We start from the raw sequence: 27,440 nt of genomic DNA, 5'->3' as shown, positions 1-27,440 counted from the left end.
CACCTGCAGACCTCTGGGGTGGCATGGACAGGAGCTGGGGATGGGCCATATCACAATGTTCCTCAATACCCGAGTACCAGAGAGCCTGCCCAAGTCCTAGCCCTGCCTGGAACAACTCATCCCTCCAAAGCAATGAGAGCAGCGTTCAGGTCTCCTATTTTTAAAATAAAGATTTCTAAGGGTAAAAAATGCCACTTGGCCATGGGGTCCAGCTGGTAATCCCTGTCATCCGCACAGGAGTGCAGGAGGGCTCAGCTGCTCCAGCTCCTTCCCTCGATGAGCACAGCACTGTATTTCTACCTGACTTTTCCAGCGGTGGTCTCCCCAGAAAGCTTGCCATGGCTATATCTTGTTGAACACTCTGAATAAAACAGTAACTTGCCCAGACAGGAGTATGAGCTATTTTCCTCTAGTTGGTTGGAGAGACTGATTTTGGTTGCATATCACCAAATACAAGCCCAGCACTTTGCAAGAGCATAAACTTTCTGTCCTGACGACAGTGCTGGAATGTGACAGAGCGAACGAGATGTGCAAGGAGGTAAAATATATCCTGCCAGTATGACCAAACAGTTCCTTGATTTTTGTTGGCTCGCAGAAGTTTGTGTCAACATTTCCCTGAGACCAGTGGCTAGGCTTCAGTCTCCCAGTCTCCACATGACTCACTCATGTACCTAAGTGGTTCTGTTCATTATCATGCCTGGGGGTTGTGTAATCGATGGGGTTTAGTACCACCGTCCCCTTAGTACCCATAATGTCCTTCATCTCACAAGATGAAGGACTTGCCTGAGGTCCCACTGGAAGTCCAAGGCTATGTTGGCACTTGAACCAATCACTCTTGTGACTTTTGTCCTACACCTAAGAAGCTTCAAGAGTTGCCAGCTGCAATGCCTTTACTGAAATACTGACAGTATTGGGAATTTCTCCTAAAAGTCAAATTGTGCATATATGCCGAACATAGCATTTTGTATAACTGCATTCTGCAGCCTCATGGAGCAGGGAGATACTAGAAAACATGACTCAAGGATCAGGTAGCAAACAGAAAGAGCACTCAGTGGTCTATAAAAAACACCTCAATGTTAAAGCTGTCCCATGATTTGGAGGGACTAGACTCAAACTTTCCTAATGCTTGCAGCTGGCAGATTCCAGCCCTGTTCTGCCATGGCAAGTAGCACTTCCTCTGGGAGCCAGAAAAGGAGCAGCCAGTTTGTAGGGGCACTGTGGATGCAAAATCAAAATGAGCAAATGAACTCCCCTCAGCAAAGGCTGGCTCTGCCTAAAGACTGGAGTGGAACATTCCCAAAATTCACATCTGGTTCACGAAATCTGGGCCCTGCCAGAGCCCTGGACCAAGCAACATGAGGGATGCTTGGGTCTAGATCATAATGATCAAAACTGTGCTCTGACCACAACATACGAATAATATTTGAACTAACTGAACTTTTTTATCTTTTGTTTCCTCACTCCAGCCATAAGGCATCTTGATTCAATACATGAGCCACAACCTGGAAAGACCTGGGTGCTGTTCCCAGTCCTCCCCAGCCATACTTCCTTGATGAAGTTGTTAATTCTTTCTGTGTCCCTGTTTCCCAGTGTCATCTATTTAGATGAGCTACTTTAGATAGCGTCTGTGTTTTATTCTGTATGTACTGCACCAAGTGTGATGGAGCTCCATCTCAGCTGAGTTGTCAGTGTTTCTGTCCTACAAATAATATGTGTCTTTCCAGATATAGATATTGTTTTCTGCATTTGCATTCCCACAGTCTCCTCCTTCTCTAACAGAAGGAAGCAGGCCAGATTTGACAGTCATATTTATCTCTGTTACTCCCACACCTCAAGGGAGATCTGTTTATTAATGTGCCACTTCCCTTGATAAATTACTAAATAGAAAGAAAAGCCTTGTACTCATTTCTCGCTGTTCTTTCACATGATTTATGTCCACAGTGCTGGTTCAGCCATTGGTCGCCATTAATTTGCAGAGGGATGAAGTCCTGATGTCCAACAGAAACCTGGGTTTTAGCAGTGCAACCAACATGGGCTCCCCCCTCTGCTGCACACAGGTACATCATTTTTTCCCCATGTAAAACTTTGCTGGAAGCTGTCAGATTTGCATGTTGGCCTGGGAACTCTCCAGCCCCAAACTAGTAATATTCATTGTGTTAGCGTCCACTTGAATTTAGATGTTGCGAGTACTGTGGACTGTCTGAAATGTCTGATAGCAGGTCCAATAGGTTGGGCTTTACACAAAAGCCTCTCAGGTCTTGCAGGCTTCCAGGGCAAGCTGTGACCTAAAATCATGCTGTGGATTCCTCTTTCTTCAATGACAGCCTGTCCAAGGTGCCCCGGAATTGGACTGTCTGGGAAACAGAAAAGGAGTTTTAACCACTTAAAGAAGCACTCCCTAGTGCATTTAGGAAGAGGGAATCTTTTCTAAATTATTATTCAAAATCTGATTAGCAGTACTGGGATTGTTCTTAATAATAAAATTGGCATGACCTAATCCCCTGATCTAAGGACACTGAGCATGAATGTTAAATGATACCAGGTAGCAGCAAAGATAAGCAGTAGTGTAGCTGTACACATAGGCAAGGTGTTCAATACAGTCTGACTGACAGCCACTTGAATACGTAAGCAAAAACCTCTGTTGCCTGAGGTCCAGTGATGTTTCAAAGGAAAAACCTCATACAACTTCTTCAGTGGTGGCTGTGCCCAGAGAAGTAAATGAAGGAGGGATCCATTTTTCAGACACAGAGATGGAGAGCCTCGGGAGGATTTATCACTAGCACTCCCTCTCTCATCTCCCCTTCAAAAACGCTGACTTATCAAAACGAACAGGGTTAGTTTCAAGAATTTTTTGACATTTGGAAAATATGTTGGGGGAAGTTTCCAAACTGTCAGAGTATCCCCTTCAACACTCTCAAAAGAAAAAAAAAATCTGGTATTTTTCTGTTGTTGTTCTATAAGATGTTTTGTTCAGAAACCTAAAATCATCATAGGTTAAAATTAATTTAACAAAGTCACACATTGAAATAAAAGTAGGAAATTATTTTAAAATTAATTCCACTCATCTACCAGCATTTCAGTTTTTAAAATTAATTTCTCTGTGATCTCTCCCAGATCTAGAACTTTTTTACCTTCAGTTTCTTTCTCTTGAATACTCCTGAGAGATAGGAAAACTCCTCACCCAGGTTCAGAAAGAAGTGATGGGCCAAAGCCCAACCAGCAAACCAAGAAAAAAGACAACTCCATGAAATACTCTGTATTGTTGCCTCCTCTGGTGTTGATTATATTTCCAGTCAAGTACATTTACAGCATGCCCAGCCTGTATCAATTCGCTATGCTACTTCTACCTCTCATCTTGAATGAACACCTATTAAAGCCATCAGAAACTTTCCTCTGACTTCCAAGGACTTTGGAACACGAAATATATATGAATCTAAAGGATGACCCAGAGGCACCCCTGTCTGAGATATCTCGTCTTTACTTTCAAACAAATTATTTCCCACTTGGAAAATATGCTATATTTATGCACTCATTTTTTGGACATATTAACAACTTGCTTTTTATTTATTCAGTATATATTAAACAAATTAGCTCTGAATGGAAGAAACTTGATTTTTTTGTTGTTGTTTTTGCAAAAACTAAAGATATTTTTCTTTTTCCAAAAACTAAAGATACCTTCTTAGAATTCAAAACTCTTTCAGATTTCAAGCAACATCAAAAATAGCCTTTGGCCTGAAGTAAGACACAGGAAATTTTAAGCCAAAAGACTGTCCCTTTCTCTCTCAGAGTTAGGAAGAGATTAAAATGGAGATGTGAATGGGAGGGTGCAGTAAAGGTTGAGCCCAAAGGTCTGGGTATAGGTGGTAGCATTGTGGATGGCAGCCCACGAAGGACAATAAAAAATTTACCATAGGCCTTTGCCTCCTGCTGCCTCTTCTTACAAAAAGTCAATTCCAGATACATTTCACAGTATTTTAACAGGTGTACACTGGCCTTTCCATATCATTTCATACACAGACCCAGATACACTGACTGTCACAGGCTCAGCTCTACATGCTACAGAATAAATATAACCCAGATATTTTAAGAAACCTTTTATAACTGCCTGGAATAACATTTCAGAAGACTAACCTTGACTTTACAGCTGCATTATCTTTGCAGGGTAAATGTGAATGCCACAGCTCACAACTCAAAGGCATTTCTCTCCTGGAGAGGTTTAAATACCCCGTTTCTAAAGCAGCAAGAATTCAAGGCTGAATTTTCAAGTGACATTGCCCACATCTGCCAAATGTCCCAACCCAGTCCTGCAGCCAGCCTAAAGCTGGGAGGAAAGTTCAGATTTCTTGGTAAAAAGGTACAAGTTTCCTTGGAAGTTTCCTACAGTGTCTATGAATTATCACATCCACGGTTGCTCAGAAACTGGGATTTTCTTCCCAAATTTAGATTTACCCACAACAGGCCAGCGATGAGCCAAACGGTCAGCTTTTACACGTGTGGCAGCTTGTGGTCTGACTCCCATGGCTGTTCCCAGCGTTGTTGTGCTGAAGGGCTGGATCAGACCCCGGCTCATGTGGGAGGCAGGAGCAGAAGTTCCTGCTCCAACCACTCACTGTGGCTGTGGGCCATCAGAGGGACATTACAAGAGATGGTTTTCCTGGAGGGAGATTTCAGATGTCATATCACACTAGAAATAGCGGCAGCAAAGCCCTCCTGAAAGGAAATGCCAGGCACTCAGTGGGAGTTCCTTCGAGGCTCCTTTGGGGCAAGAAAATCTCAGGCATCTCTTTACGGACAAGCATGTTGTCGTGATCTTGACTGCAGAGGGACATTGGGAGAATTTGCTTCCAAACAGCCAAGCCCATAAGGCACGTGGGCTGCAGATGGCTCATCCCCCCTCCTCGCTGAAACACGGCCAGAGCCATCGCTTCCCCTGCATCCCCTGGCCAAGTGCCGGGATAAATACAGAGTTATCAAAACGGTCCCTCTCCCTGGCCACTCACCAGCAAAACTCCACCCTAAGCGTACAGAAATATCCCCCTCCTCCCATCATCAAATTAAACCCAAGGGCAGCATAAAAACACAGGATGATCCCTTAATCAATAAGCAGCAGCAATAAACTACAAACACTCTTCGCATAACCAGTGCCTTATTCCCCTCTCTCTCCTTCTGCAGCGGCAACACACGTCTCAGACTGCAGCAGATGCTGGACATTTGTTCTGGCACCAGACGCTGTCCTGGGACCCTTCTTTCTTCCCTCCCCGGGCCAATCAACTTTGCAGTTCAAGGAATACTAATGCTTCCCTCAAATCCACGCTGAAAGACAAGGCTGCATTCTTCTACTCCCAATCCACAAGGTAACTGTTTAGACGACCCAACTTGCATATGTAAATTGAATTCTTCAGAAACCAGAGTGCAGCAGGATTCCAGACAGAGTGCTTATGGGATGCTCTGGGACTTTTTCTCTCTTCTGCACATATTTTTCTGGGGAGGAAAACAGCATTTCTGGCTAGAAATGGGTGGGAAATCGTTTCCCATTCTCTGAACCTTTTCTGAGATTTCAGCAAGTTTCCATTCTGTGCTGGGACAAAGAAAACAACAAAAAAATCTTTCAGAGTTTTAAGGAACCGACTACAGGGCGCGCCGTCTGCCCAGAGTAGCCAACAGCTGGCTTGTTTGAGAAGTCATCTGCAATCCAGCATATCCAGTTTGCAAACTCCAGCTGCTGGTCCCTCAAGCCCCAGGCGAGGGATTTATTTCCTAGGTTGCACTGAGGCTGGTCTCTCTTGGTCCATCCTGATGGAACAGTTGCTTCACATAAACCTGCTGGAGCAGAGTCCTGAGCTCACCTCTCACAGACACATGCCTGCTGACTGCAGCAACCACTGGGCTGCACTGCCAGCTCTGCTCCTTACCCTGATGGCTATTAAATCATTTACTTGAAGTAGAAAGGCTCCAACAACACTGACTGAAAGAGGTCAGTGAAGCTGAATTACTGTTTGATTTGGGGAAATAAAGTCCTTCTTGATGATTTGCCTACATCCCAAGCAACTTCTCCAGTTGCTGGCTTGTTGGCTATGCTGGGCTAAACAAAGCCTTTTCTCAGTTAAACTTCTGGTTGTGAGTCAAGACATTCATGACTGCCATGCACTAGGCAGCAAGAAATGTCAGGGATCTCCCCTCTAGCTCCAGAACTGTATGAAATGCCATGAAAGCTCTGCAGGGTCATCCCTGCCGTTGATAACTGTAAGGTTGCACAAACACATCTATGCAGCCCTCCTGACCTCAGTGACTACCTCTGTGCAGCGCCACCTGGATGTAAGTTGAACTCGAAGTGTATTTCCCCCATTCCCTGATTCAGCATGAACAAACCAGTCACACTTTTGACACTGTGCAAACAGAAGTGATGGATTTAAAGACAATCTTTGCTTCCCACTCTGGCCATGAAAGTCTTATTCTGAAGATCTAGATCTTGTTCCTAGAGCTGCCACTGCTCTGTTCACTGATTCTATTCAGGGTCTCCAGTGGTGAAGTAGCTTTGCTTTGTACAGTACTTTAAGGTCTTCTGATGTACAGGGCTATAACCGTACAAGTATCAAGTCAGTCTGAATATGCTCCTCTTGAGAGTAAATGGCACCTCCTGAAGGGCTGAGGGTAATCACAGAAGCCCTTGTGCTTAGGAGAAAAATTGCTGGATGTACTAAACATGCTCAGAAAGTTGTAGTCATCTCCAGGTTCATCTGTGCTCCCCACCAGACTTTACTGGCCCAGGGATGATCTTGTGCAACCACTCTGTCACCTGGAATAATCCACCATGTGGCACCCACTTCTAGAATAGAAATGAAAAAGACTGTTTTGATCTGGTGAATAGATCCTGTAAATTAGTCTCAAAAGCGCCCCACCAGCAATGTTGCGACATGGGAAAGTGTTTTTGATTTGAAAGTGTAGGTTTTCCAGAAAATGGATTTAAGGCTGGATTCAAACTCCATTCTGGGATTTAGAGTCCCTGTTTGGATGACAGAATGAAACAGTGCAGCTTACTGAAGGGTTATTTGGTCTCCACTGGAACTGGCCTGAAGACCCCAGGAGGCTGGTGCATAGAACTTAAATTTGGTCTGCTTTAGTGGTTTAACTACTTCTAGCTGCCCACTGAAAACCCTGCTAAAGAGATGCAGCTCTGGGACACCCTGGCTCAATCACCATTTAAACACTCAGCAGAACTGACGCATGGTTGGTGACAACAAGCTCCAGCTGACACTTATGTCCTATTACTTTTCCTGACCCTAGACACCTGATGGGATGAAAAAACACCAGCAAACACAGAGGCACTGAGAACTTCTCCAAGAAATGCAATTCAGCAACTAGAAGAGCCCAGGTACCTGTCTGTGGAAGAACTACCATACCTAGTGTCTAGAGATCCTGTGGACCTGCAGATGTTTGGAGGTGATGTGACACTGAATAGCCAGTTTTAATATATGCTTATCTGCTGCTTTTTCTTTTGCAGGTGCCAGTGTTATCACAGATGTATGATGGTGCTGCGTGTGGTTTAACAGGAGCTACCTGCATTTTCAGCAAACAAATTCTTGCAAAGTTCTTATGTTCTGAAGCTCTCTGGGAAGAAAAAGGCTCTCCGAATGACAGATGCTGTGATGACTCATTGGGGTTTTATGCACGCTACTGATATTCTTGTCTCAGAAAAGCACTATTAAATTATCCATTCAACTATTTACTTAGGCCTCAATGATTTAAATTTTTAAAATAACTTTCTAAAAAGAGAGGGAGACTCTGGTTCCTCAGCCAGGATTTCAGTTTAGTCTCTGCTTTGATAATGCACAATTGTCTCTTCTCTCTGACTGGTGGATACACCCAAACATGTAGACCAGAGACTGGTACTGGGCTGCTGCTCCTTTTCACATTCTTAAAAAGTAGCCTTCCGGTGTCTCGATGTCACATCCTCATGATATTTGAAAGTTTTCATCTCATGCAGAGTATGTGAAGGCCAGAAAATGCTTTCCAGTTACTCATCAACAAAGCTTTACTGAAAGATCAAAATAAATGCTTGGTGAGCCCTGGCTTTGCAGTGAATAATGGTTATGAACTTGGCTGCATGAAACCGGGACCTTTGATACATGATTCACTTTAGAGCTGTTTTCAGGAGAAGGCAAACAGCAAGAGAGTCTTCTGCCAAGGGGAGTATCTCAGATGACTTCAGATGAAGATAGATCTTCAGCAGAGAAGAGGATGAGCATCTTGGTGTGCTAAAAGTCAGCCTGCGCTAGCATGAAAACAGTTATGTTTGCTTCCCTTACTGGCTGTTTATCTGGCACTTGAGTGAGGCACTGCTGGTCAGAAATGGACTAATAAGGAGGCGAGGAGGAAAGGAGTCTTGTTCATGAGCCTGAGGAGAACTTGGCAGGGCTGGTTTGCACCCATCTGCTATAACCACAGACATTAACCCTTTGGAGGGAAGACAGAGCAATCTTACTGACCAGCTGTTTGGTAGCAGAGAAGCCCAGAATATATTCTGGGTGTTAGAGGCAGGATGGTACCAAGGAGCATATGCTCTCCTTTTCAAACTGGGATCCAGGTTCCCGATTAATCTAGGAAGTGGCAGCACAAAATTGCTATTCAGGTAAAACTGCAGCAGCTGCAGATGAGAAATTGTTTTTTTCACTAGAAATATCTATAAGCCCCCATCACTGAACAGCCAGAACAGCTTTTATCATTCTAAACCAGTCACTTTACGAAGCAGCAAGACCTCAAAGTCTTTCATCTTAAAAGCTCAACAAGAGAAACTTTGAAGCAGTAATGAAACGATGCAGATCTCCACTCCAAAAATTATAATGGTCCACAGGCATATCCAAAGGCAGCCCAGGAAACAGAAGCCAGGGTCTGAAAGTTAAGCCAAGACTTCTCTTTCTTGCAGTAGAAATAATCCCCAAACTGTCCTCTGAAATATCTGCACAACCCCAGTTCTTACATGATGTCGCATAAGGTAAAAAGAAAGAAATTTCTAACAGCTCTAAAAATCATTTGGACCTCAGATATGCTTCCAGATAGACTTTACCCATCTTACCAGGGCAGAGGTCAGGCTGCAGGGGTGACTCAGCACTGCAGCACCTAACATGATTTTATTTCTTCTTCATTTAGCCAGGAAACAGAATGTTCTGGATTTATAATGCCCATACTAGCATAAATACCACATTCTTGCAATTTTTCTGTCCCACAAAGTACTAACACATCCTCTCCACCGTGGCTCCCTGTTAACATATTTTTTCTCCTTGGGGAGCCAAGAGGTCCCAACCAAGATTAGAGGTCCATCGTGCTGAGCACGGCTATGCATGGAAATTGCCAGCCTTTGCCCCAGACACCAGCCAGGCTAAACATGAGGTGGAACGGGGAGACAGAGCTGGAGCTTGCCCCCAGGCACACTGTGGTGACCCATGGCCAAAGCAGCAGGATGGCAGCAATGCCCTGCCTGCTGGACCAGCCCGTCTCCTACCCATGCAGCAGGCATGACATCCTCCCAAAGAGGCCATAATGTACACATTTTAAATTATGTATATTTTATACATATATATATGGAACGAGACATTTTAAGCCAAAAATTACAGTGCAACTCCCGTGGGTTTTAGCAGGGCAGAGTGACCACATATAGCAACCTCCACCTGGAGGACAGCCCCATCCATCTGCCCTAAAATTTCAGCCATGCCGCGGGGGACCCGGACCGCTACTCACCGTCAACGGGACTGAGGTAATCGTGGAGGTGGGCTGTGCTGGCTGCTCCCCCACTCTGCATCAGGAGGTCCCCATAGGGGTTTGGATGGCCAGCCATCAGCGTCATTTGGTGGTAGTAGTCGGCGGGATTGGCTCCTGGTGGCGGTGGGGGCAGCCCGAAGAGACCTCGCTCCTTCAGGTGCTCGTGAGCCACTGCCAGAGCCGCGGGTGAGGAGAAAAACATGGGGAGAAGGTTCCCACTGCAATGTTAGACCTCGGCGCTGACGTTGGCAGCCCCGTCTCCCCCCCGCGCCCCCCGCCAGCCCCGGCTGCAAGGCTCCGCACAGGGCTCTCATGACGTGTGCTTGGGCGTGCTTCTGCGGACAAAAGAAACTAAGCTGGGGCCTCTGCATTCCTCCATTTCCGCAAATTTATAAACAATCTCTCGTTCCCCTTCTAATAGTCCTCCCGTTCGGACGCAGCCGGCACCCAGGGGAGGGGGGAGAGGGCCCAGCCCGCCGGCAGCAGTAACCCTGTCAGCATTAACATCCCTGCCTATTAGGAAGGAAAGACAAATGTAGCCCAGTTCCCGATAGCAGTGTGAGGAAATTAAAGCCAAGGTCTAATGCATAGAACTAGGTTTAGTGTCTGGCAGCGTAAAACCGTTTTGGCTGCCAAAGCCAATTACGCTCACTTTCTCCCAGCTGCAATTTTTCAAACCTGCCTCCCCACCCGCTTGCCCCATTAACTTATTTACCACCACCTTAAAAAAAAGACTAAAACAAAAAAAAGAGAAGAAAAGCAACCCAAAACACAATGCTGTTTTTTTCACAGCAAACAACGAAACTAGCTTTAGAAGGAGAGGACAGAGCAGAGCACACACATCCCAGCCATCAGACCTCTCCACAGTGGGTGGTTGGGAGTTCAGATGACGTTTTGGGGGAGGGAAGAAGATGCCTGCATCTCCCCATTACCCTAACAATGTTTTTTTTAGTCATAGAAGAGGGTTTTATGCTGCCACACACTAAGATGGGTGCCTTGTTTCTCTCTGAAGTGCTTTGCTTTGCCACAGCAAAGGGCCGCTTGCCCCTGCAGCAGTTTGGGAGACAGGAGATGCTGGGACTTGCCAGGTGTGAGGACACCGGGTCCCCAAACCCTGGCTGCTCCCTGGGCACTGAACCAGCTGCGTGCAACTGTGTAATGAAGCACTTCTGATGAAGTAAGGCATGATTTGCACCTTCCCAAGTAAAAGCAGAGTTTTGTATTCTCCTCTTCACCTGTTTGGTTGGTTTTGTCCCCAGCTCTCCAACACAAGGTCTACCACAGTTTGAAGAGCACCACCACCTTCACGTGCACCCAGCACCAGCTCCCTGCCCGCCCTCCCCTTCCCTGAAAGCTGCTGCAGGGCAGCTTGGAAGTAAGGAGAAAGTATGGCCCCTCTCCTTCAGCCAGGAGCCATCTTGCCCCGAGACACAAAGCCAACAAGGGATAATCCAGCTGATGTTGCCTCATCTCTGCAATCCTAGTCTCAGGCAGGCCAGGCAGTCAGAGTGACTGTGACCCTCTTTGGGGGAAGCAGGGCTCCCAGCAGAGACATAAGAGCAGAGAAGCTCATAAGAGAGCCGAGAGCGCTGCAGAAAGGAACGTACTTTAAGCAAAATATTTATAATATGATCCAGCAGTAATAGCTATTCTCACGCTCTGCTTTCTCAGTGCAGTGATGCAAAACAAATGTGTAGTTAAAGGGGGGGAAAAAAAAACCAAAAAGAAAAAGAGACAGCTCTCCCACTTCAGAGAGCAGCTGCAGAGCCTTTGCAGCTGTAAATCTCTGGGTTTTAGGGAATTTCAGTGCTGGTGAGATACAAAATTGCTGCAGTACCAGTAGCACAGCATCTTACCGTCGGCAGGACTGAGGCCCCTGGCAGCAGAGATGACCGAGAGTGTGGGGCTGCCGTGGACGGAGCGGAGGTAGTGCTCCATGTGGGGTGCCACGTAGGGGTGTGGCGGGCTGAAGGGCGACTCGCTGGGCCCGGCGGGGTGCGGAGACAGGCGGATGAGGGAGATGTCGGAGATGACGGGGCTGCCGCTCAGAGGAGGAGGCCTGGGAAGGAAACAGAGACAGGGCGTCACTCACAGCCAGCTGGGGCGGGCACAGCTGCCTGCCACCCTTCTCCCTCCCACCCCACCGCCTTCGCCCGTGAGGGAGGAGTTCGAGCACATGGTGGGAAAAACCTCCCCTCTTGGCACCCGTGGAGCCTGAAGCCAGTGCAAGCTTCCTGCAGACCCGCATTCACATTGCGCTAGAACTACACTTGTGCAAGGGGGCTCACCACAGCTGGGCTGCTGTGAGAAGGGGCATGAGCTGCTTCGGGCAGTGCCTGCACATGTAGGTTGCGTGAAGCACACCCCATGCTAGAGGTCTCACCCCATCTCCTTGCATGGGGAGGCTGGCTACACAAAGATGTTCAAGGCAAACCTAGGGTTTGTAAGCTTCTCACTGCCCCTGTGTATCCAGATGTTTACTGCTGCCACGTGCAGACAAAGCCCCGAACAGTGCTGCCTGTGAAAGGATGTAAACAATGCAAGGAGTACTTATATGATCTCAAGGCGAGATGCGCTTTGCTCAGTCCAGCACGTGTGGCTCAGCCAGCACTGGCGGAGCAGCCCTCCTTGCCTGCGTCCATCACAGCTTGCACAAAGCTCCTCGACAGGTCAGCAGTATGGTTCAGAGGGCAAAAGTTCATGAGAGGTTTTATTGCATGCTTTCTGGGGGCCACCTCTGTTAAATCCCTCAGATCTTCCTCTGGCCAAGTGTTACCCGAGAAAGAAGTCAGTAAATGCTGAGGAATTCAGCAGGTAACAACAACAACAAAAAAAGTCACAGGCATGTTTCAGCACTCAAACAGTTTCTGCAGGATGAACAAGGATAGAAGAGAAAGTGTGCGGACATCTCCCAGACACGTCTCCAACTGTACCCTCCAGCCTCTTAGACAAACCACAGAGGGTGCAAGGAGGGGAGAAAAAGTTACATGCCCTGACCTGAGAAGCAGAAAATCTGAGCTAGACACCAAAAGATGCAGAGTAGTTATTAGGCAAAATGAAAGAGCGAAGTCTGCTGTGCATTATCTCTCTCTGTACTCACAGACTGGTGGAGGTGGAGCTGGTGCAGAGACCCAGGTCATGGTAGGGACAGTGCTCATCCCTGGCTGGGTGCTTTGGCAAAGCTGAGGGAGATGACTTTGCACCCCGTGGGGCTGCACCCCAGGCATGGAAGACCATGGGGATTCAGGGTTTTGGAAGTCAGGGATCTGGGATGTGGGTTGAGCTAAGAGATGGTATTACAAAAGTAAGAATATCCAAACATACCTTTAGTGAGTGCATGTAAGATCTGTCTCTCCATGCACAGACAACCACAAACATGAGGGTCTGAGCAGTTTAGACATGCCACCTGCACCTCAGGATCTTGGTCCCACCCTGCTTTATCAACAGTTCAGGTGCATTTTAATTTATTTGTAATACTTGCATATCAACAAAACCCACAGAAATGTAATATAAGCTTTGCAGACTTATTCAGCAGTTTACAAGCATGTTTGTCTTTGTTTGATCCTCCGCATGTTTCTCTGTCTTTCTGATAAATTAGTAAACCTTGTGGCTTTTTGAACACTTTTTGCTGATGGGTAGTAAATTAAAAGCCTTTTAAAATATTTATAGTTCAAAGTACTTTCCTGTAGCAATACTCTCTGTGTCTCCTTGGTGTGAAATACAAGGCAGTGAAAACCTATCAGATATAAAGGACTTGCAGAGATGCACAGCCACCGACACACATTAGCTTGTCAGACCCTGACCGGGGTTTTGCTAGGGAACACCCACCAGCATCGAGCCTGTTTTCTTTTATGACACTGAAAGACAAACTTATGATGGCATGACTATTTCAGACCTCATAACCTCCCCACCTGTGCATCGCCATGGCCTTTCGTTACCAAAATTATATGGCAACTGAAGTCCCTCTCTGAGTCACTCTCCAGTGCCTCTCACCATGACGTCAGCCACGGCGGCGGCAAGCTTGGGAAAGCTACTGCTGAGGCCGCCAGGGCTGGTTTCTATCGAGGCTGCTAATAAAGGCGGCTGAGCACGGAGCTGACCAATTTATTTCTACCAGGGAGGAGGGAGAAGTGAATCAAAGTCTCTGTTCCAGATTTAGTTTCAATTCATTTCTAATAATCTCCACCGCCTCATCTGGAAAAAATGAAACAGGATTAAAAAAAGATGATGTCATTAAGAAAACATCTGACTAATTTTTCTTTTGACGAAGACTTAATATAAGTGAGGGGGGATGTAAATTAAAAGCAGCCCCAATCTTCCCTGGGCCACAGAGCCTGCCTTAATACATAAGCCATGAAAGAAGTTTTCTTACATATACAATAAGTTCCCTCTTTCATCAGTACTCACAGCTTCTCCCAAAAGGGTTGTGAACTTCTTTGATGCAGGCTTGAAACTATGTATTACCAGGTTTACGAGTCTTCGGAGCCTCCGCTGATCAAACTGTGAGGCCAACATCTAAAATGTGTATAACAATATGAAGGGTTTGCTGTTCATTTTCTCCATGCTAAATTGGGCAGAAATGCTGGAGTCCCTCAGAACAGGAAAACTCCACCCTGGCCTAAAAGGTAACACTGGGAAAAAGATCAAGAATTCACTCAAAATGCATACAGCTGGAGACCCTGGTGGTGGATCAGTACGAGGTTGGCCCTGTGCATAAAGACTGGCTTGGAGTGCAGGCTTCTCCTTACAGCTCTGCTTAAAGACGCTCCTTGCCACATCTCTCCATCTGTGCACTAGGACAGCCGTAGTCTTAGCCACGTCTGGCTTTTGTAAGCCCTCCCAGGCACGGATCACCTCTCACCATTGTACACCTTCAATTCTAGAAAAGCTCCATCCCACAGCGCAGCATGTCCCAAAATAACGTGGCTTCCAGCAGCTGCCTATCAGGAATGGCTCACTTGGCCAGAGGGATCCTTTGCTCCTAACTCCCCAAAAGTTTGACTTTTTTTCTCCCCTTTTTTTTTCCAGTTGCACCACTGGCATTATTTCTTATCTAATCCCCAAGCCCTACATCGTGCCATTGCATCAGCACTCTGAAAATACACAGCGAGATGTAGTGGCAGCCTTACTGATCTTCCTGGCAAAGGAGAACAATTAGCTGCTGCTTTTTACAGGCAGTGTCTTAAATCCAGGAGAGATGAAGCAGCGCTGGGGGAAGGCAGCTGCCTCCATGCCCGGCTCACCGGAGCTCCCCATCCCCATGCCCCGAACCCTTCAGTGGGGCAACGTCCGTAGAGCTCCCTGCCTAGAGCTCTGCTCTCCGTACATCACTTCCCACTCCCTCCCAGGATCCCACAGATGGCACGAAGAAAACACCCCAGGGCCTGGGGGAGAGCTCCCAGCTTTGCTGAAGACACCGTTGTAAAAATTTTGCTGTCTGGAGCGGGATGAGGGATTTCACCTGACCACATATATTTCTGCAGAAACTGGGATTCTGGTTTTCAAATAGGCTAAGGGAATTGGGTGTCCAAACGCCATTAAATTTAATGGGAGCCAGGGGCCTGTTTTCCCTGAGGCTCCAGCGAGAAGCCCAGGCTCTATAATTAATGCTCAGGACTTGTAGAGCAATTTGCATCTCTGACGAAGCACACGAGCCTGGATTCATTTTCTCCCACACCCAGGAGAGGCTCTCCCTTCCCTGTTTTCTAACAGAGGGAGACACTGAGGTGGGGGAGGCATTACCTGATCCCATCTAAGGGCTGCAGGGCCTCACGGTGATGTTGGGGGTATGCATGCTGCTGAAGGCTTTATAGAGCAGGTCTGTACCAGTGCAGTGGATAACTCCCCTTTGGGAGCAGAAATCCTTGCACTACTTACTTGGCTCCAGTCACCTGCAAAGCAGGACCACGGGGCAGAGGTTACATACAGCAGAGGAGGAGCACGACCAGCACAAGGAGAGTGAGCAGCACCCAAGACGGACACACACTGCTGGTGGGACACTAGGAAATTTTCAGTGGTTTCCTAGGAGCTGGTCACTCCTTAACTGTCCTTCACCAGGAAAAAGAGATCTGCTTAATTTTCCTGCTGTCTGGGTTTTGCTAAAAGGTGTGCCAGCTTGTCTGAAGCTCCACACTCTCATTGCAAAGGCTGGAGAAAGGAGCTGGTAGTTTTTCTTTCAAAAGCAAGGCAAAAAATTTCAGCCTGTGGTTTTCAGTAAGGCAAATCAGTGTGTCCCTGCATGTGCCTCAGAGCGTGGCAGGCACTTGCCTCTGATGCTGCTGTTCATAGGAGCTGCGTGTGTGCTGCGCTCAGTGCATCGCAGCTGGACACAGCACTGAGAAAGGATCCTTGTGGTCCCATGGTAGAGGAGCAGCATCGTCTCTGAGGAGCTGGGCTGGGCTCCTGGGAAGGGAAATTCCTCAGGGGCTGGCAAAACCAGTGCTGGCTGCTATGAACAGGGCCTTGGGGTTACTTTTTCTCATCCAGCTCTCCCCCTGTGGTCATGCACCAGCGTTCCCAAAATCTTGTGTGGCAGAGATGTGGCACCACCTCCCTGATGCTGAATGTGGGTCTGGAGCCTCTGCAAGGGGGACCCAGCAATGAATGCAACAGCTAAAGAAGTTGCACATTTCTGAAATAATTTCCATCAGTTAAATAAACCCCAGAAAAATGGGGACAATTAACCAGCACTAATGTCCCATGACCAGTCTAAATTAATACTTACGTGCCAAATACATTCATTCAGTGGAAAACAAAGGGCTGAATACTTTTCCATATGCTTAATGGAATATGGACACTTGCAAACAACTGTTTTGCTGTACAATAAAAAACTGCATAGCTGCTACACAGAGATGGAAGCTAGGAACAGAGCTGCTCACTGGGAGGGGTATCATAGCCTGGTAAGAGTTTTGCTAGAAGAAAAAAGCTTTTAAAGCCAACAATCCCATCTAAAACCCATATAAAAATCCTTGATTTTGTTCTGTCTTAAGTAATACTTCCTGGCCTGGTTTTCACAAGTCCTGTGTACCCAGAACACCACCCAACGTCTACAGGAGATGGAGGAGAGCCATATGGATGCCCAAAAAATGGATCGTGCTTGTGGCAGACACTCTACGCATGGGATGCCAAAGCTGTATCCAACAGGAAACCTAAAATGCCCCAGGATTCATGCTAAATGATTCAGTTTAAACAGCTCTCGCCAGCCCCTCAACTTCACCTCTGTTTATTTCTGATTTAAAGTCCCTTACAACAGGAAGGGCAAGAGGTCGTGATACTTGTGCTACCCTCAGGATCAAACCCTGAGAGGTCCCTCAAAACAAGGTACCTTTCAGAGGTCAAACCTGGGCCATGACTATCAAATTCACATGGTATTTGATCATTCACAAAGATTTTGCCCCCTCCCAATTTGTCAGCTCAGAGAGTGGAGGATGTGCTGGGAGGAGCAGCACGGAGCTGCCTTGCAGCTGCCTCTCCCTCCCCAGCCATGGCCAGGGAGCATGGGGCAGCCCGGTAATGAGGCGTCGGGGAATCACTCAGGCTTCCCAGCTCTCCCAGCACTGCAACAAATTGATAATTATCCAGTAAAGTGACCTGATGCTCACATATAGGGTTATCAACTTGAAGACACCAGCTTATGTGTCCTGCTAGGAAGAGACCGGGATGGGGACCCAAGAGACATCACTGCTAACTCCCAGCCCTCCCCTGCTGCGATGCTCAGCACAAGTAATTTTATTTCTTTTTCCTGTATTTTCTCAGCTCTAAAATGGGGTTAATAATATCTTCTTTCTTTTTTTTTTTTTTTTCCCTAACTCACAAAGATGAATATATAGAAAATCAGAGCTACCTTTGCTAATTCAGCAATTATTGCACTCACTTATAAGAAGTTGTTAAGGAGACTGTGAGGCTGGACAAAAATTGCTACAGTTTCTCTGCAGAAATTTAACGGGCATGTTTCAAGCAGTTCCCATTTTCTCCTTTCCCCTCAAATATGGCTTTGAGGCACGGAAAGCATGAAAAATAAAAAAGATATTTTAACAGTGAGGGCAAGTTCCCATTAGATGGGTTTATGGACGGAAGTGGTAAATTCAGCACTGCTGCAAGACTTTACGGCAAAACTAGATGTTTTTCTAAGAGATGGGGTCTAAGTGTACTGTAAGGTTTGGAGTTTTAATAGTAGGAAAGAGTAATTTCTCCCACTGTAGACATTAAAGGGGGGAATCCTATGGCCAGTGTCACAGAAGTCAGATCAGACAACTGCAGTAAATCCTTTGGGCCTTAACTGACACAAATCTCTGACTATACAATTCCTTGCTTTTGAATATGTGGTTAGGGCACTGCTTTGGGAAGGATTTAGGTAGACACTATGAAAAATCCCACTCTGCATCCACTGGCAGTGGGAGTTGTATAAATACCTTTAAAAAACACACCTTGAAGTCTGATCTTGTACCACTGAAGTAAAAGGAAACTCTGCCGCTGATGGCAAGCGCAACAAGAATAGGTCTCCAATGTGTTGATTCGTTTTCCATCTACTCCATGGAAACAGTACCATAATCTAAGGTGGGTACAATTTCTTAGCACAATTTTTTTCCATCCCTTAGAAAAACATATTCAAGACTTAATGTAACTTCTAGTGTATGAGGTTAATTTAATATAAAAAGCATTTTTTTGTTTCAAAAGTGGAAAAAAAAGTAAATATCTTTCATTTTTCCTTTCAAAAGACCACTACATTTTCAGACATACCTGACTTCAATCCTAAATTTAAAATATCTAAAACCAAGAACAAATGGAACAAAATATTTAATTTCTCCTGATATGAGTATTATTATTTTTATCAATGAAATCAAAAGTCTTTTGGTTTAGAGCCTGAAACTTTTTTTTAAATCTAAATTCTACCAGAAGTTAACAACTTTCTTAAGCTCACAAGTTGTTGGCAGCCTTAGTGGGGAATGGAGGGAGCAAAGTTGGGAGCATGAATACAGGAATTGGTCCTCAGATTGGAAAACCTTCTAACCACATATAGTTTTTTTATTGCATTTATGCTGCATTTACCACAATGCAGGTCTAGTTTTGGCTGACACTTGTAGGCATAACTGCAACACAATAACAACAACAATATCAATATTTGCTTTTAAAATGGAAGAAGAATGCAAAACTTTAATAAGTAAGGTTGCCCTCCATTATACAACACACAAAGAAGCAAGACATCAAAAGTAGAAATTAGAGTTGATACGGGACCTTGAAACCCAAATCAAATTAGTGTCTTGAGGAGAGATCTTTGATTTAAGCTTAATACCGGTGATTTTTTCTTGGGTTGTTTTATACTTAATCAGCCACACAGCCCACTGTGCAGACATATGTTCCCAAAGCACATCAAAGCAAGTAAACATTCTATTTCAGATCCTAATATCCTTTTTTATCCAATTATCTTACTTACACGATCTTTTAATTTAAGTTCTGAAAGCCCACCTTTTCACACAAGCTTTCCTTTAGCGATGGAGGTAGAAAATGACCAGCTCAGTTCTTGTGAGATACCCGCCAAAAACCCCCCACAATGAATAAATCAAAGCACAGCAGATGAGTCTCTAAGACAGTTTCTTGAGAGATTAATGATGAAAGCCTTCAGAGAAGAAACATATTTTAAGAAGGGGAACTTCAAGGAAGGTAGCTGAGGGGGAGAGAGGGAAGGAGAGTGAGAGAAAAGGCATGAAAGAAAGCCTGGATAAAAGTGCAAGAGCCAATGAAAGTAGTTCAGCGACAAACCGAAGGAGCGATGCAAACCTGGAGGCATGTGAACTTCAGGTTGAAACCACCAGGCATGAGAACTTGATTCCAGTAGTCAGAAAATTTGAGAGCTGGGGTGTCAAAATGCTGTGGGCTCAGGGTGGGGAGGGGATGAGGGCTGGGCAGTGTCATGGTGGGTGCAGGGGGAGCAAGCAAGGTGAGAAGTGGCGGGGAATGAGACTGGAAGAAGTGTAGACACGGACCAGATCCTGTTGGAAGAGCTGAGTAGGAAGCTGAAGGAGATCTGAGAAAATTCAACGCTGGTGAGGGCATGTGGGAAATGGGTGTTGGAACAGATGTGACACAACAGTTTCTCTGCGTCTGATTGATTTCCCATGGGACACATGTTGAGGATATTAGCACTTTTGAGTGAATATTTTGCTTGTAGCTGTGAAGACACTGGGCTTGGGAAAACAAATGGGAAGTGTATGTGTGCAGGGAGGAAAACTGAATTTTTGATCCCTGCCTAGTGTCTTCTTGTCATGCTACTTTTGGGTGGGGGCTTTTCTCCCTTAAAAGGAAATAACATTCAAGTGCTACAGAAGGGTTTAACATTTAAAAGACTACTCCTGTAGTAGTTCTGAAAAGTCCCTTTGATTGTTATGCCAGCACTAACCTGTTGTGGAGAGGGCATGTCAGTGGCAGCAACACCACAGCAATGGAGCTCATGGAAGAGTCAGGCAAACCATAGAAAATGCTTATTCATTCATTACACTTTAAATCTGCCTTGGCTCTATACCCGTCATATCCCAGAAAAGCAAAAAAGGACCATTCCTCTTCATCATGACTGTAATACAATCAACTGGCTGCAGCATTACTCTAACCAACGTTAACTAACAGAGTCTATGTCTGACATCTATAATTTCATGTTAACAAATTAGGTAGACTCTTGCATTTCCTGGTACCTTGAATGCCCAAGAAGCTCATAACTTTTCTTTATATGCAAAATGTCAGGGAAAGGGCAAACAATGTTATGCCAGAAGACCATAGCCAAATCACTTGGTTGGAATGTGCTGTAAATCACGGGGTGAATGGAAAATGAATCTTTGTTCCAGGACAGCAACTTCCAGCATTAATGCTGCTGCTAATATGCTCCTTTTCTATTGGGAATGTCCTCTTCCCATAATCCAAGGTCCTATATCTTAAATTCTATAACTAAACAAGATACCAAGGAAAGAAAAACCTACATCCAACTAATTATAAAAAGCCTGAAATATCCTTCTTCTCTTTTCTGAAGTACAGAGGAAAACCATCGGTGTTCAGGCTTTAGAAAGATGTGCTTATTCTAAGCAGCAATAAGCTGTTGTAGCCAACTGGAAGTAACTAGAAAATCATGTTTTACAAAGGGGAATAAAAGGAAAGGAGAACAGGTACAGCACAGATCTCTACAAAGCCTTTCTAGACACAACAGTCAGAAAAGCTCTGTATGCAGAGGCAATTGTGATAGCTGCACAGAAACATATCTCACACATGCATGTACACACATGCCAGTTATGCTGCTGGCATGTTGCATGTGTACCTGCCTCCAGTGCATCATAGCACAAAGGAAAAGATGTGTGTTCCTGTAATAGCAAAGCTTTTGGTCAGGGCTCCCAGGGTTTTCTGCAGGAATTAATTTTACTGGCATTTGACACATTTTAAACAGCAACAGCACTCACAGTAACCTCCAAAGGGAAATATTCCTGAACAATATATAATAAATACATTGATTTCTAATAATAACCATCTGCCCTAAATCTTCTTGTTGACAGGTTTAGTTGGACCAAAGGCCCTTTTCACATCTACTTCATGACAGTTCCCATCACTACATAAAGACTTTGAAGTGCCCTAACGTGCAGTAAAATGCAAGATAACCTACCAAACTGTCAATATTTCTTCACTTCTAAAAGGAAATGCTAATGGCACTCAAAGAGCTCAAGATGTAATGTAAGATTTGATCCAGCAGACTGGCTGATCTAACCATCCTTTCCTTTGCTACGAGTATGCTGAAAAGCAAGCAATTATATGGTGAAGAGCAGAACTAGGTAAAAGTTTTTCACAGATATACTGCAGGGAAAAAAAAAAACACCTTTTTATCCAAACAAGCTTTTCTCTTGGAAGTGTCTAGAGTTTTCTGTTCTAAATAAGAGAATTAACAGTAAGTTAGCACTTCAATTTTAATTTCTTCTTTTTAACCTATCACTTCTTTTCTATTTTTATCATTAGAAACAAAGTGAACCAGAATGAAACACTGATGTTTTTAAAATCTGGACAACATTCAGCTGGAAGTTAATTTTCCATAGGGAAAAGCTGAACACAAATAATTCAGAGAAAGCAGAGTCTCTCTCCAATTGACTGTGATAAACAACTGTAATTTCCCTACTAGCTCTAGCTTGCAGTGTAAGACTGAGAAAGGCTCTATAGCAGGACAAACTGAATGCAATAAATATAAGCCCAGTCCTATAGTTAAACCCCAGCATTGCTCGCTGCACTGTACAACTCCAACAGACTTCAAAGGAGCCAGGATGCTGCCCCCACCCCCCCAAATCATCAGCTCATGGTAAGAAAGAATGAGGTGTTTTATATCTCATCATCCACATAGCACCCAAAAAGCCTTCCTTCCAAAATGCTTTTGCTTCCAGATCCATTGCTGTCATTCTCTACAGCTGCTCTCCTATTCTTCCAGTTTTCCAATGACACAGGAAAATAAAACATTTATTGAGGAAGGAATAGGGATCTGATGTTCCCCAGCTGTTTACTGTTAGAAGTTTACACTAGTACTTTTCAACCTGTGGTTTGCAAAACCCTTGGGAATCACAAAAAACCTCCTTCAGGTGCTGTGAAAGACAGCAAAAAAACCCCTGCAAGCCTGACCCTTGACAACCCTGCTGGAAAATTTTTAGGGAGGCCACAGACTGTAATAGCTTGAAAACCCCTCACTGACTCTATGCTTCCCAAAATCAGTAAAAATTACATATGAGATATCCTCAGAGTGATCACCGACCACCGCCCCAATCAATCCAACACCCACCGACGTCAGCGAGTGCCACAGCACACACGGGTGATTTAGGCATCTTGACTATGCCAGCGCAGAGGTAACCCCGACTCCCATGTCAGCAGTGCCGTATACCTACGGTGACACCTCCCTCCCACCGCCATGCGAAGGGACCTGCGGGCCTCATCTTTCATTCTCTTATCTCATGCAGCTATTCCTTATGCAGACACATTTCTGTATACAAATCCCATTATACTTGACCCTCGGTTCACCCTGTTTCCATTACAACGCTGTAGACTCAACCAGACTTGCTCCAGTGCCAACTCTGTGCTGTCATTCCTTGTGCAGAGTAGTAATAAAGAAATCACTGTTTTAAGCTGACAAAGAACAGATTTCTTACTAAGTAAACACTGATGTTTTGGTAGGGAAATTAAGTTATAAAATTGTGTCTACAAAGGGAGACCATACAGATGGAGTTTGTTAAGAGACAGCAATACAGTCAACAGTGGTTAATTCAATTGCCTGCTACTTATCAGATCTTTTTTTAAAAAAGGCTTATCCAGCTTTTGTAAATGCAAATGCAGAAAAACATTTCAAAGAGTCATTGTCGTCTTAGCTAGAGAGTGATGCACACACGCACATGGGACTTTCGAGGCCAAAGATCCTGGCCTTGTGCATCCGCCATGGTTATGTTGGGGCCCGGTGAGTCTGCTGCTGACCAGCCTGGCAGGAGAGGAGATCTGAGCACAGCACAGCTCATCACCATGCCTCCATCCTCAGTGACCTCCATCCTCATGGCTGTGCTGTGACCTCATCTCTCCTGGCTGCCACTCTGTCTTTCTTTCTGCCTGCACGGTACCCCACACCAATTTTAGATCCTCCAAACCTTCCTTCAGCTCAGGCAAAAACTGGGCACTAAGCTAAGCTGGGTAAAGGTAGGAAATTCAGTATCTCCAGTCCTTAGTTGAGTGTTAAATGACACCAGCCCAACCTTAGGTGTTGTATCTAATTTCCAAAACCACCAGGTTGATGCCAGGTTGCTGAAACTGTTTCTCTCCTAAATGCAGCAATGGCAGAGGCACAGCCACTCTTTACCCTCCACTATCCAGGGAATTGCAGCTGAGTTTGGGATGCTGCCTGAACAACAGGGTTTTTTACATCATCAGTGCTAGAAAAGGCCCCCAGACATCCTCCTCACACTAACAGTTCTGGTGATGGTCCACACTGCTGGACTGGAAGCAGAAGCAGGATGTTCCTCATCAGTCCAGAGACCTCAAAAAACAATCTTCTTGCACCTCACCAAACACGAGCTTATGCTCCTGTTATGGCATCTAAGTGAAGAGAGGGATGAAATCTTCAGCCCTGTTTCTAAACACACTGGCAAGCCCTCAAACTATTCATAGCCAAGGAAGAGGTGGCTGCTGTCTCTGCAGGTGCTCAACTCACACATTATAGCCATTGCTTTCCACAACAGCAGCCAAAGTCTGTCTACTCTAGGTAGTCTGAATATAACTTCAGTGAAAGCATGTATGTTTTGGGGACAATTTAAAATGGTTAGTTCTGGGGGTTTTCCTTAAACTTATCAGGAAGGATAGAGAAAATGATTTATTATTTTGCATAGGATAAAGTTCTCTATGGGATTCAGCATGTAGCATGATGTAAAGTCTCAGGCGAGCCAAAAGGTGTTAACATTTTGTGCCCTTTAAATGATGCACTTAGTCAGTAAAACAATTTGTGCTTAGGTTGGAACTATGTAAATACACTCATTTTATTAATGTAAGGTAAAAATCTAAAAAAGAGATATTGCTAGGCAATTAAGTCACCAAGTATTGGTTCTATTTAAAATTCAAGAGAAAGGATATTAAACATACTCAAATTTTAATGAAAACATTTGCAGTGGCTTTAATAATTCAGCACAAAATTTTATTTAAACATTTCTCTCCAGTTTTGAAAAGGCAAACACTGGGACATTGTACTGTGGACTAGGAATGAGAAAACAGAACTGCTCAGGTGCAGTAGATTACCCATGTAGACAACAGAGATGAACAAACCAACCCTGGAAATCAAACCTATGCTGAAATTCCATCAGCAAGGTTTTCCATGTGGTAGCAGCTTTTGAAAGTCCCATCAGTCATCTTTTTGCACCTTCCAGTATCTTTTGCAGCCCAAGCTGATTTCAGTGGGGTGTAAGCTCCTACATGAATTCACTGTGGGAGCAGGCTGCTAGTGGAATTTTGATGTCTAAGTACTTCTGGCTCAGAGTTTACTTTGAAAATAGGACTTAAGGTCCTGTACTTTGCATAATTTAGGGTTTTTTTTTTAGTTGTATCTGCTACTTGATTTGTTAAAATAAGCAAAGGAGATAACAGGTGAAAATAAAGTGGATTTTTAAAATATTTTATGGTTTAAATAATCTATAGCGTTATTAGTAACCAAGGAAATTCAACTATCCAGAACTGAACTTCTAATATTAACAATTCCCTTTATGAGCATCACATTACAGTGCAAGTTTTAAAACTGTTCATAAGGTAATGGCAAAATAATTACTCCTATCCAGCACTGCAGTACACATTTGGTACTCAAGAACCCTGTAAGGATTAATACAACCATTCATGCCTGCTATAAAAGAGCTTCTAGCCAATAAAAAAAGGTACCAGAATGCACAGGCCATTTTCTAAGCTCAGTCATAGAGTGTCTGAGGGACAGAGCAAGTGCAAGAAGAATTGTAAGGACCTATGGGTAGGAGATAAAACTTTTAATTACACGAGTCCCACTTGAAAGCTCTCATTCTGCTGTTCAACAAAGCAGGACAAAAGTTTGGCAAGCCAAAATGAACAACAAATGCAGCTCATGCTATTGTACCCATGGATTTTTACTGACATATTCATCAGGCTCTTGGGACACTCCCAACAATGCCAGATTTCCTGGCTGCACCATCTCTACCCTTCCACACCATCTCTATCTCTGCCTTCCCCCTTCAAGAACAGCTTCTAAAAGTCTCCAGTTTCATTTTAATTGGAGATTTTGCTCCTGGATTCCAGAGGCTCTTTCATTTGAAACCCAAATGCAATCAAGGGGAGTGCAGACCGTAATGCACTGTAGGCAAGGAGATTATCCTTCAGCCTAGCTTTTACCCACTGAGGATGATAACAGGAGGAGGAGATAAGATTGAGACCTTGCACTGGTAAGTAAGGAAGACTACACAGACACAAACTCACATATACACAAATCCTTAATACATGGAAAGTTCACAGACAGCAGCACTTTTGCTGGTGAATGTGAGAACCACAAAATTTCCCTTCCTGGGAGAAAAGCCACCAATGAACACAGAGCTGGTAGGGCTGGGGTTCGGTTTACAAAAGGCAAAGCAATGCAGTCAATCACAGCAACCAGAGTCTGGATAAAGGCCAGTTTGGCAATGTAGTCAAAAACCAAATGAAGGGATAGGAAACCACTGCATCTGGTGCAAGATTTTGGGAGGAAGCACAATCTACTCTTCAGTGCAAGGCACCTCGAGGAATTTTCTGTCCCTCAGTTTGTGTCATTTACTCACTGAGTCACCCTGGGAAAAATCACTCACCGAATACACTGCACCAGCGTGACATACCTGAAGCAATGTGACATCTGCACACAAACCAAGCCCAAGTCTCTGCTCACCATCCGTCCTTATCAGAAACGGTCACATAATTCACCAGAAATGCAAACCCTGCTCTGCAGGGATCAACTGTAAAGAAACCAGGCTGACAGGACCCTGAGGTCCATCAGCACATCAGGACCTGAAGAGAAAGAAGCTACAGCTCACAGTGCTCCTACCTTCTTCACATTTGGCAGAATCCGGATCTTAAACAAACAAACAAACAAACAGCTCTTTGAAGAGTTTCTTATTCTTGCGGTAACACTTGTCTCAGCACTGACAGGATTCAAACCAGACGCGGTCGGGGGAAGTCTGGAGTCATACCAGGTTTAGATCTCACATGCCAAGAGAGGTCAAGACCTAGCCAAGCCTTGAATAGATGACTTGCAAAGAAAATCCCAGGACATGGAGGAAGTGGTGTTGGTGGGAGAGTGCCTTTCCCTCTGACTCATTTGGCAACACCATGTGATGATGCTCTGGTGAGAAATACAGAGTGGCTGTCATTACAATGTGCTAAAACCCAAAAGTCCAGTACATTTCTCCTTGGTAAAGGTCCTATGGGACTCTTAGAAAGACATGGGTTGTAAAGTATCTAACCTGGCTCAATTTCATTTTAGTGTCCTAAATTTCGGTCATCTCATTGCTGTCTGCCCTGAGGGAGGGTTTGAACTTTCCCGACCTAACCAAAAATTGGTTTACTTATATGCGTGTGTATGATTTTTTTTCTAAAAGTGGCTAGAAATTCATTCGGAGTTTCGAAGTCTGCTATTTTTTCAAGAGAATAAAGTGGTTTGGGGTCTGCTGACACTGATTTCACTACAATAATTTCTCTGTTTAGAAACTTCTACTGGAAATAATACACAAACAGGTAATAACTATTTAAGTGTTGAAATATACTAGATAAAACTTTGCAGATACCTCACTTTTCATCAGTTCCTGGCATTACTTCTTACAGAGAAACATTTGGGCTGAAGGACTAGGACAAAAAAGGGAAAAAAGATAGAAATAACTTTTATATGATTTTTCTCCTGGGAACTGGCTGCAAAATGCTTCCCACTGGTCTACAGATAATATTCACCCTCACCTGGTCCCTACCATATGCTGTACCCTGACCCCTACAAGATGCCATCACAAAATGGATGCCTCATTATCAGGGTAAAACAGTAGCAAAGATCTCATTTTGGTTTCTTCCAAAGAACTGAAAACATCATTGGCTCCTTGAGGGTCTTTCCAAACAAGCAGGACCACCACACTGTCTTACCTGAGTGGTGATTGGTTACTCAAAGCAGCACCTCA

General features: G+C 44.7%; 1 protein-coding gene across 2 annotated transcripts in view; it reads right to left on the bottom strand.

Annotated features, from left to right (window-relative positions):
- The window catches only part of GLI2 (GLI family zinc finger 2), a 148,133-nt gene that overhangs the window by 33,517 nt on the left and 87,176 nt on the right, over positions 1-27,440 (bottom strand). Inside the window, exons 1-3 of one of the 2 annotated variants that reach the window (XM_026852897.1) lie at positions 14,164-14,269; positions 11,613-11,815; positions 9,736-9,927 (exon numbers count right to left, since the gene is read on the bottom strand). In XM_026852897.1, coding sequence (XP_026708698.1) covers positions 9,736-9,927; positions 11,613-11,694 — 274 coding nt within the window. In that variant the 5' untranslated portion in view covers positions 11,695-11,815; positions 14,164-14,269. Of the gene's footprint in view, positions 1-9,735; positions 9,928-11,612; positions 11,816-14,163; positions 14,270-27,440 lie in introns of those variants that run through there. The other variant, XM_026852896.1, reaches the window with a different exon arrangement.

The sequence above is a fragment of the Athene cunicularia genome (genome assembly GCF_003259725.1).
Source record: "Athene cunicularia isolate RWA chromosome 7 unlocalized genomic scaffold, athCun1 chr7_part1, whole genome shotgun sequence".
NCBI classification, from domain to species: domain Eukaryota; kingdom Metazoa; phylum Chordata; class Aves; order Strigiformes; family Strigidae; genus Athene; species Athene cunicularia.
Note: the sequence above shows the minus strand (reverse complement) of the source record. Positions and strands in the feature narration are given on the sequence as shown.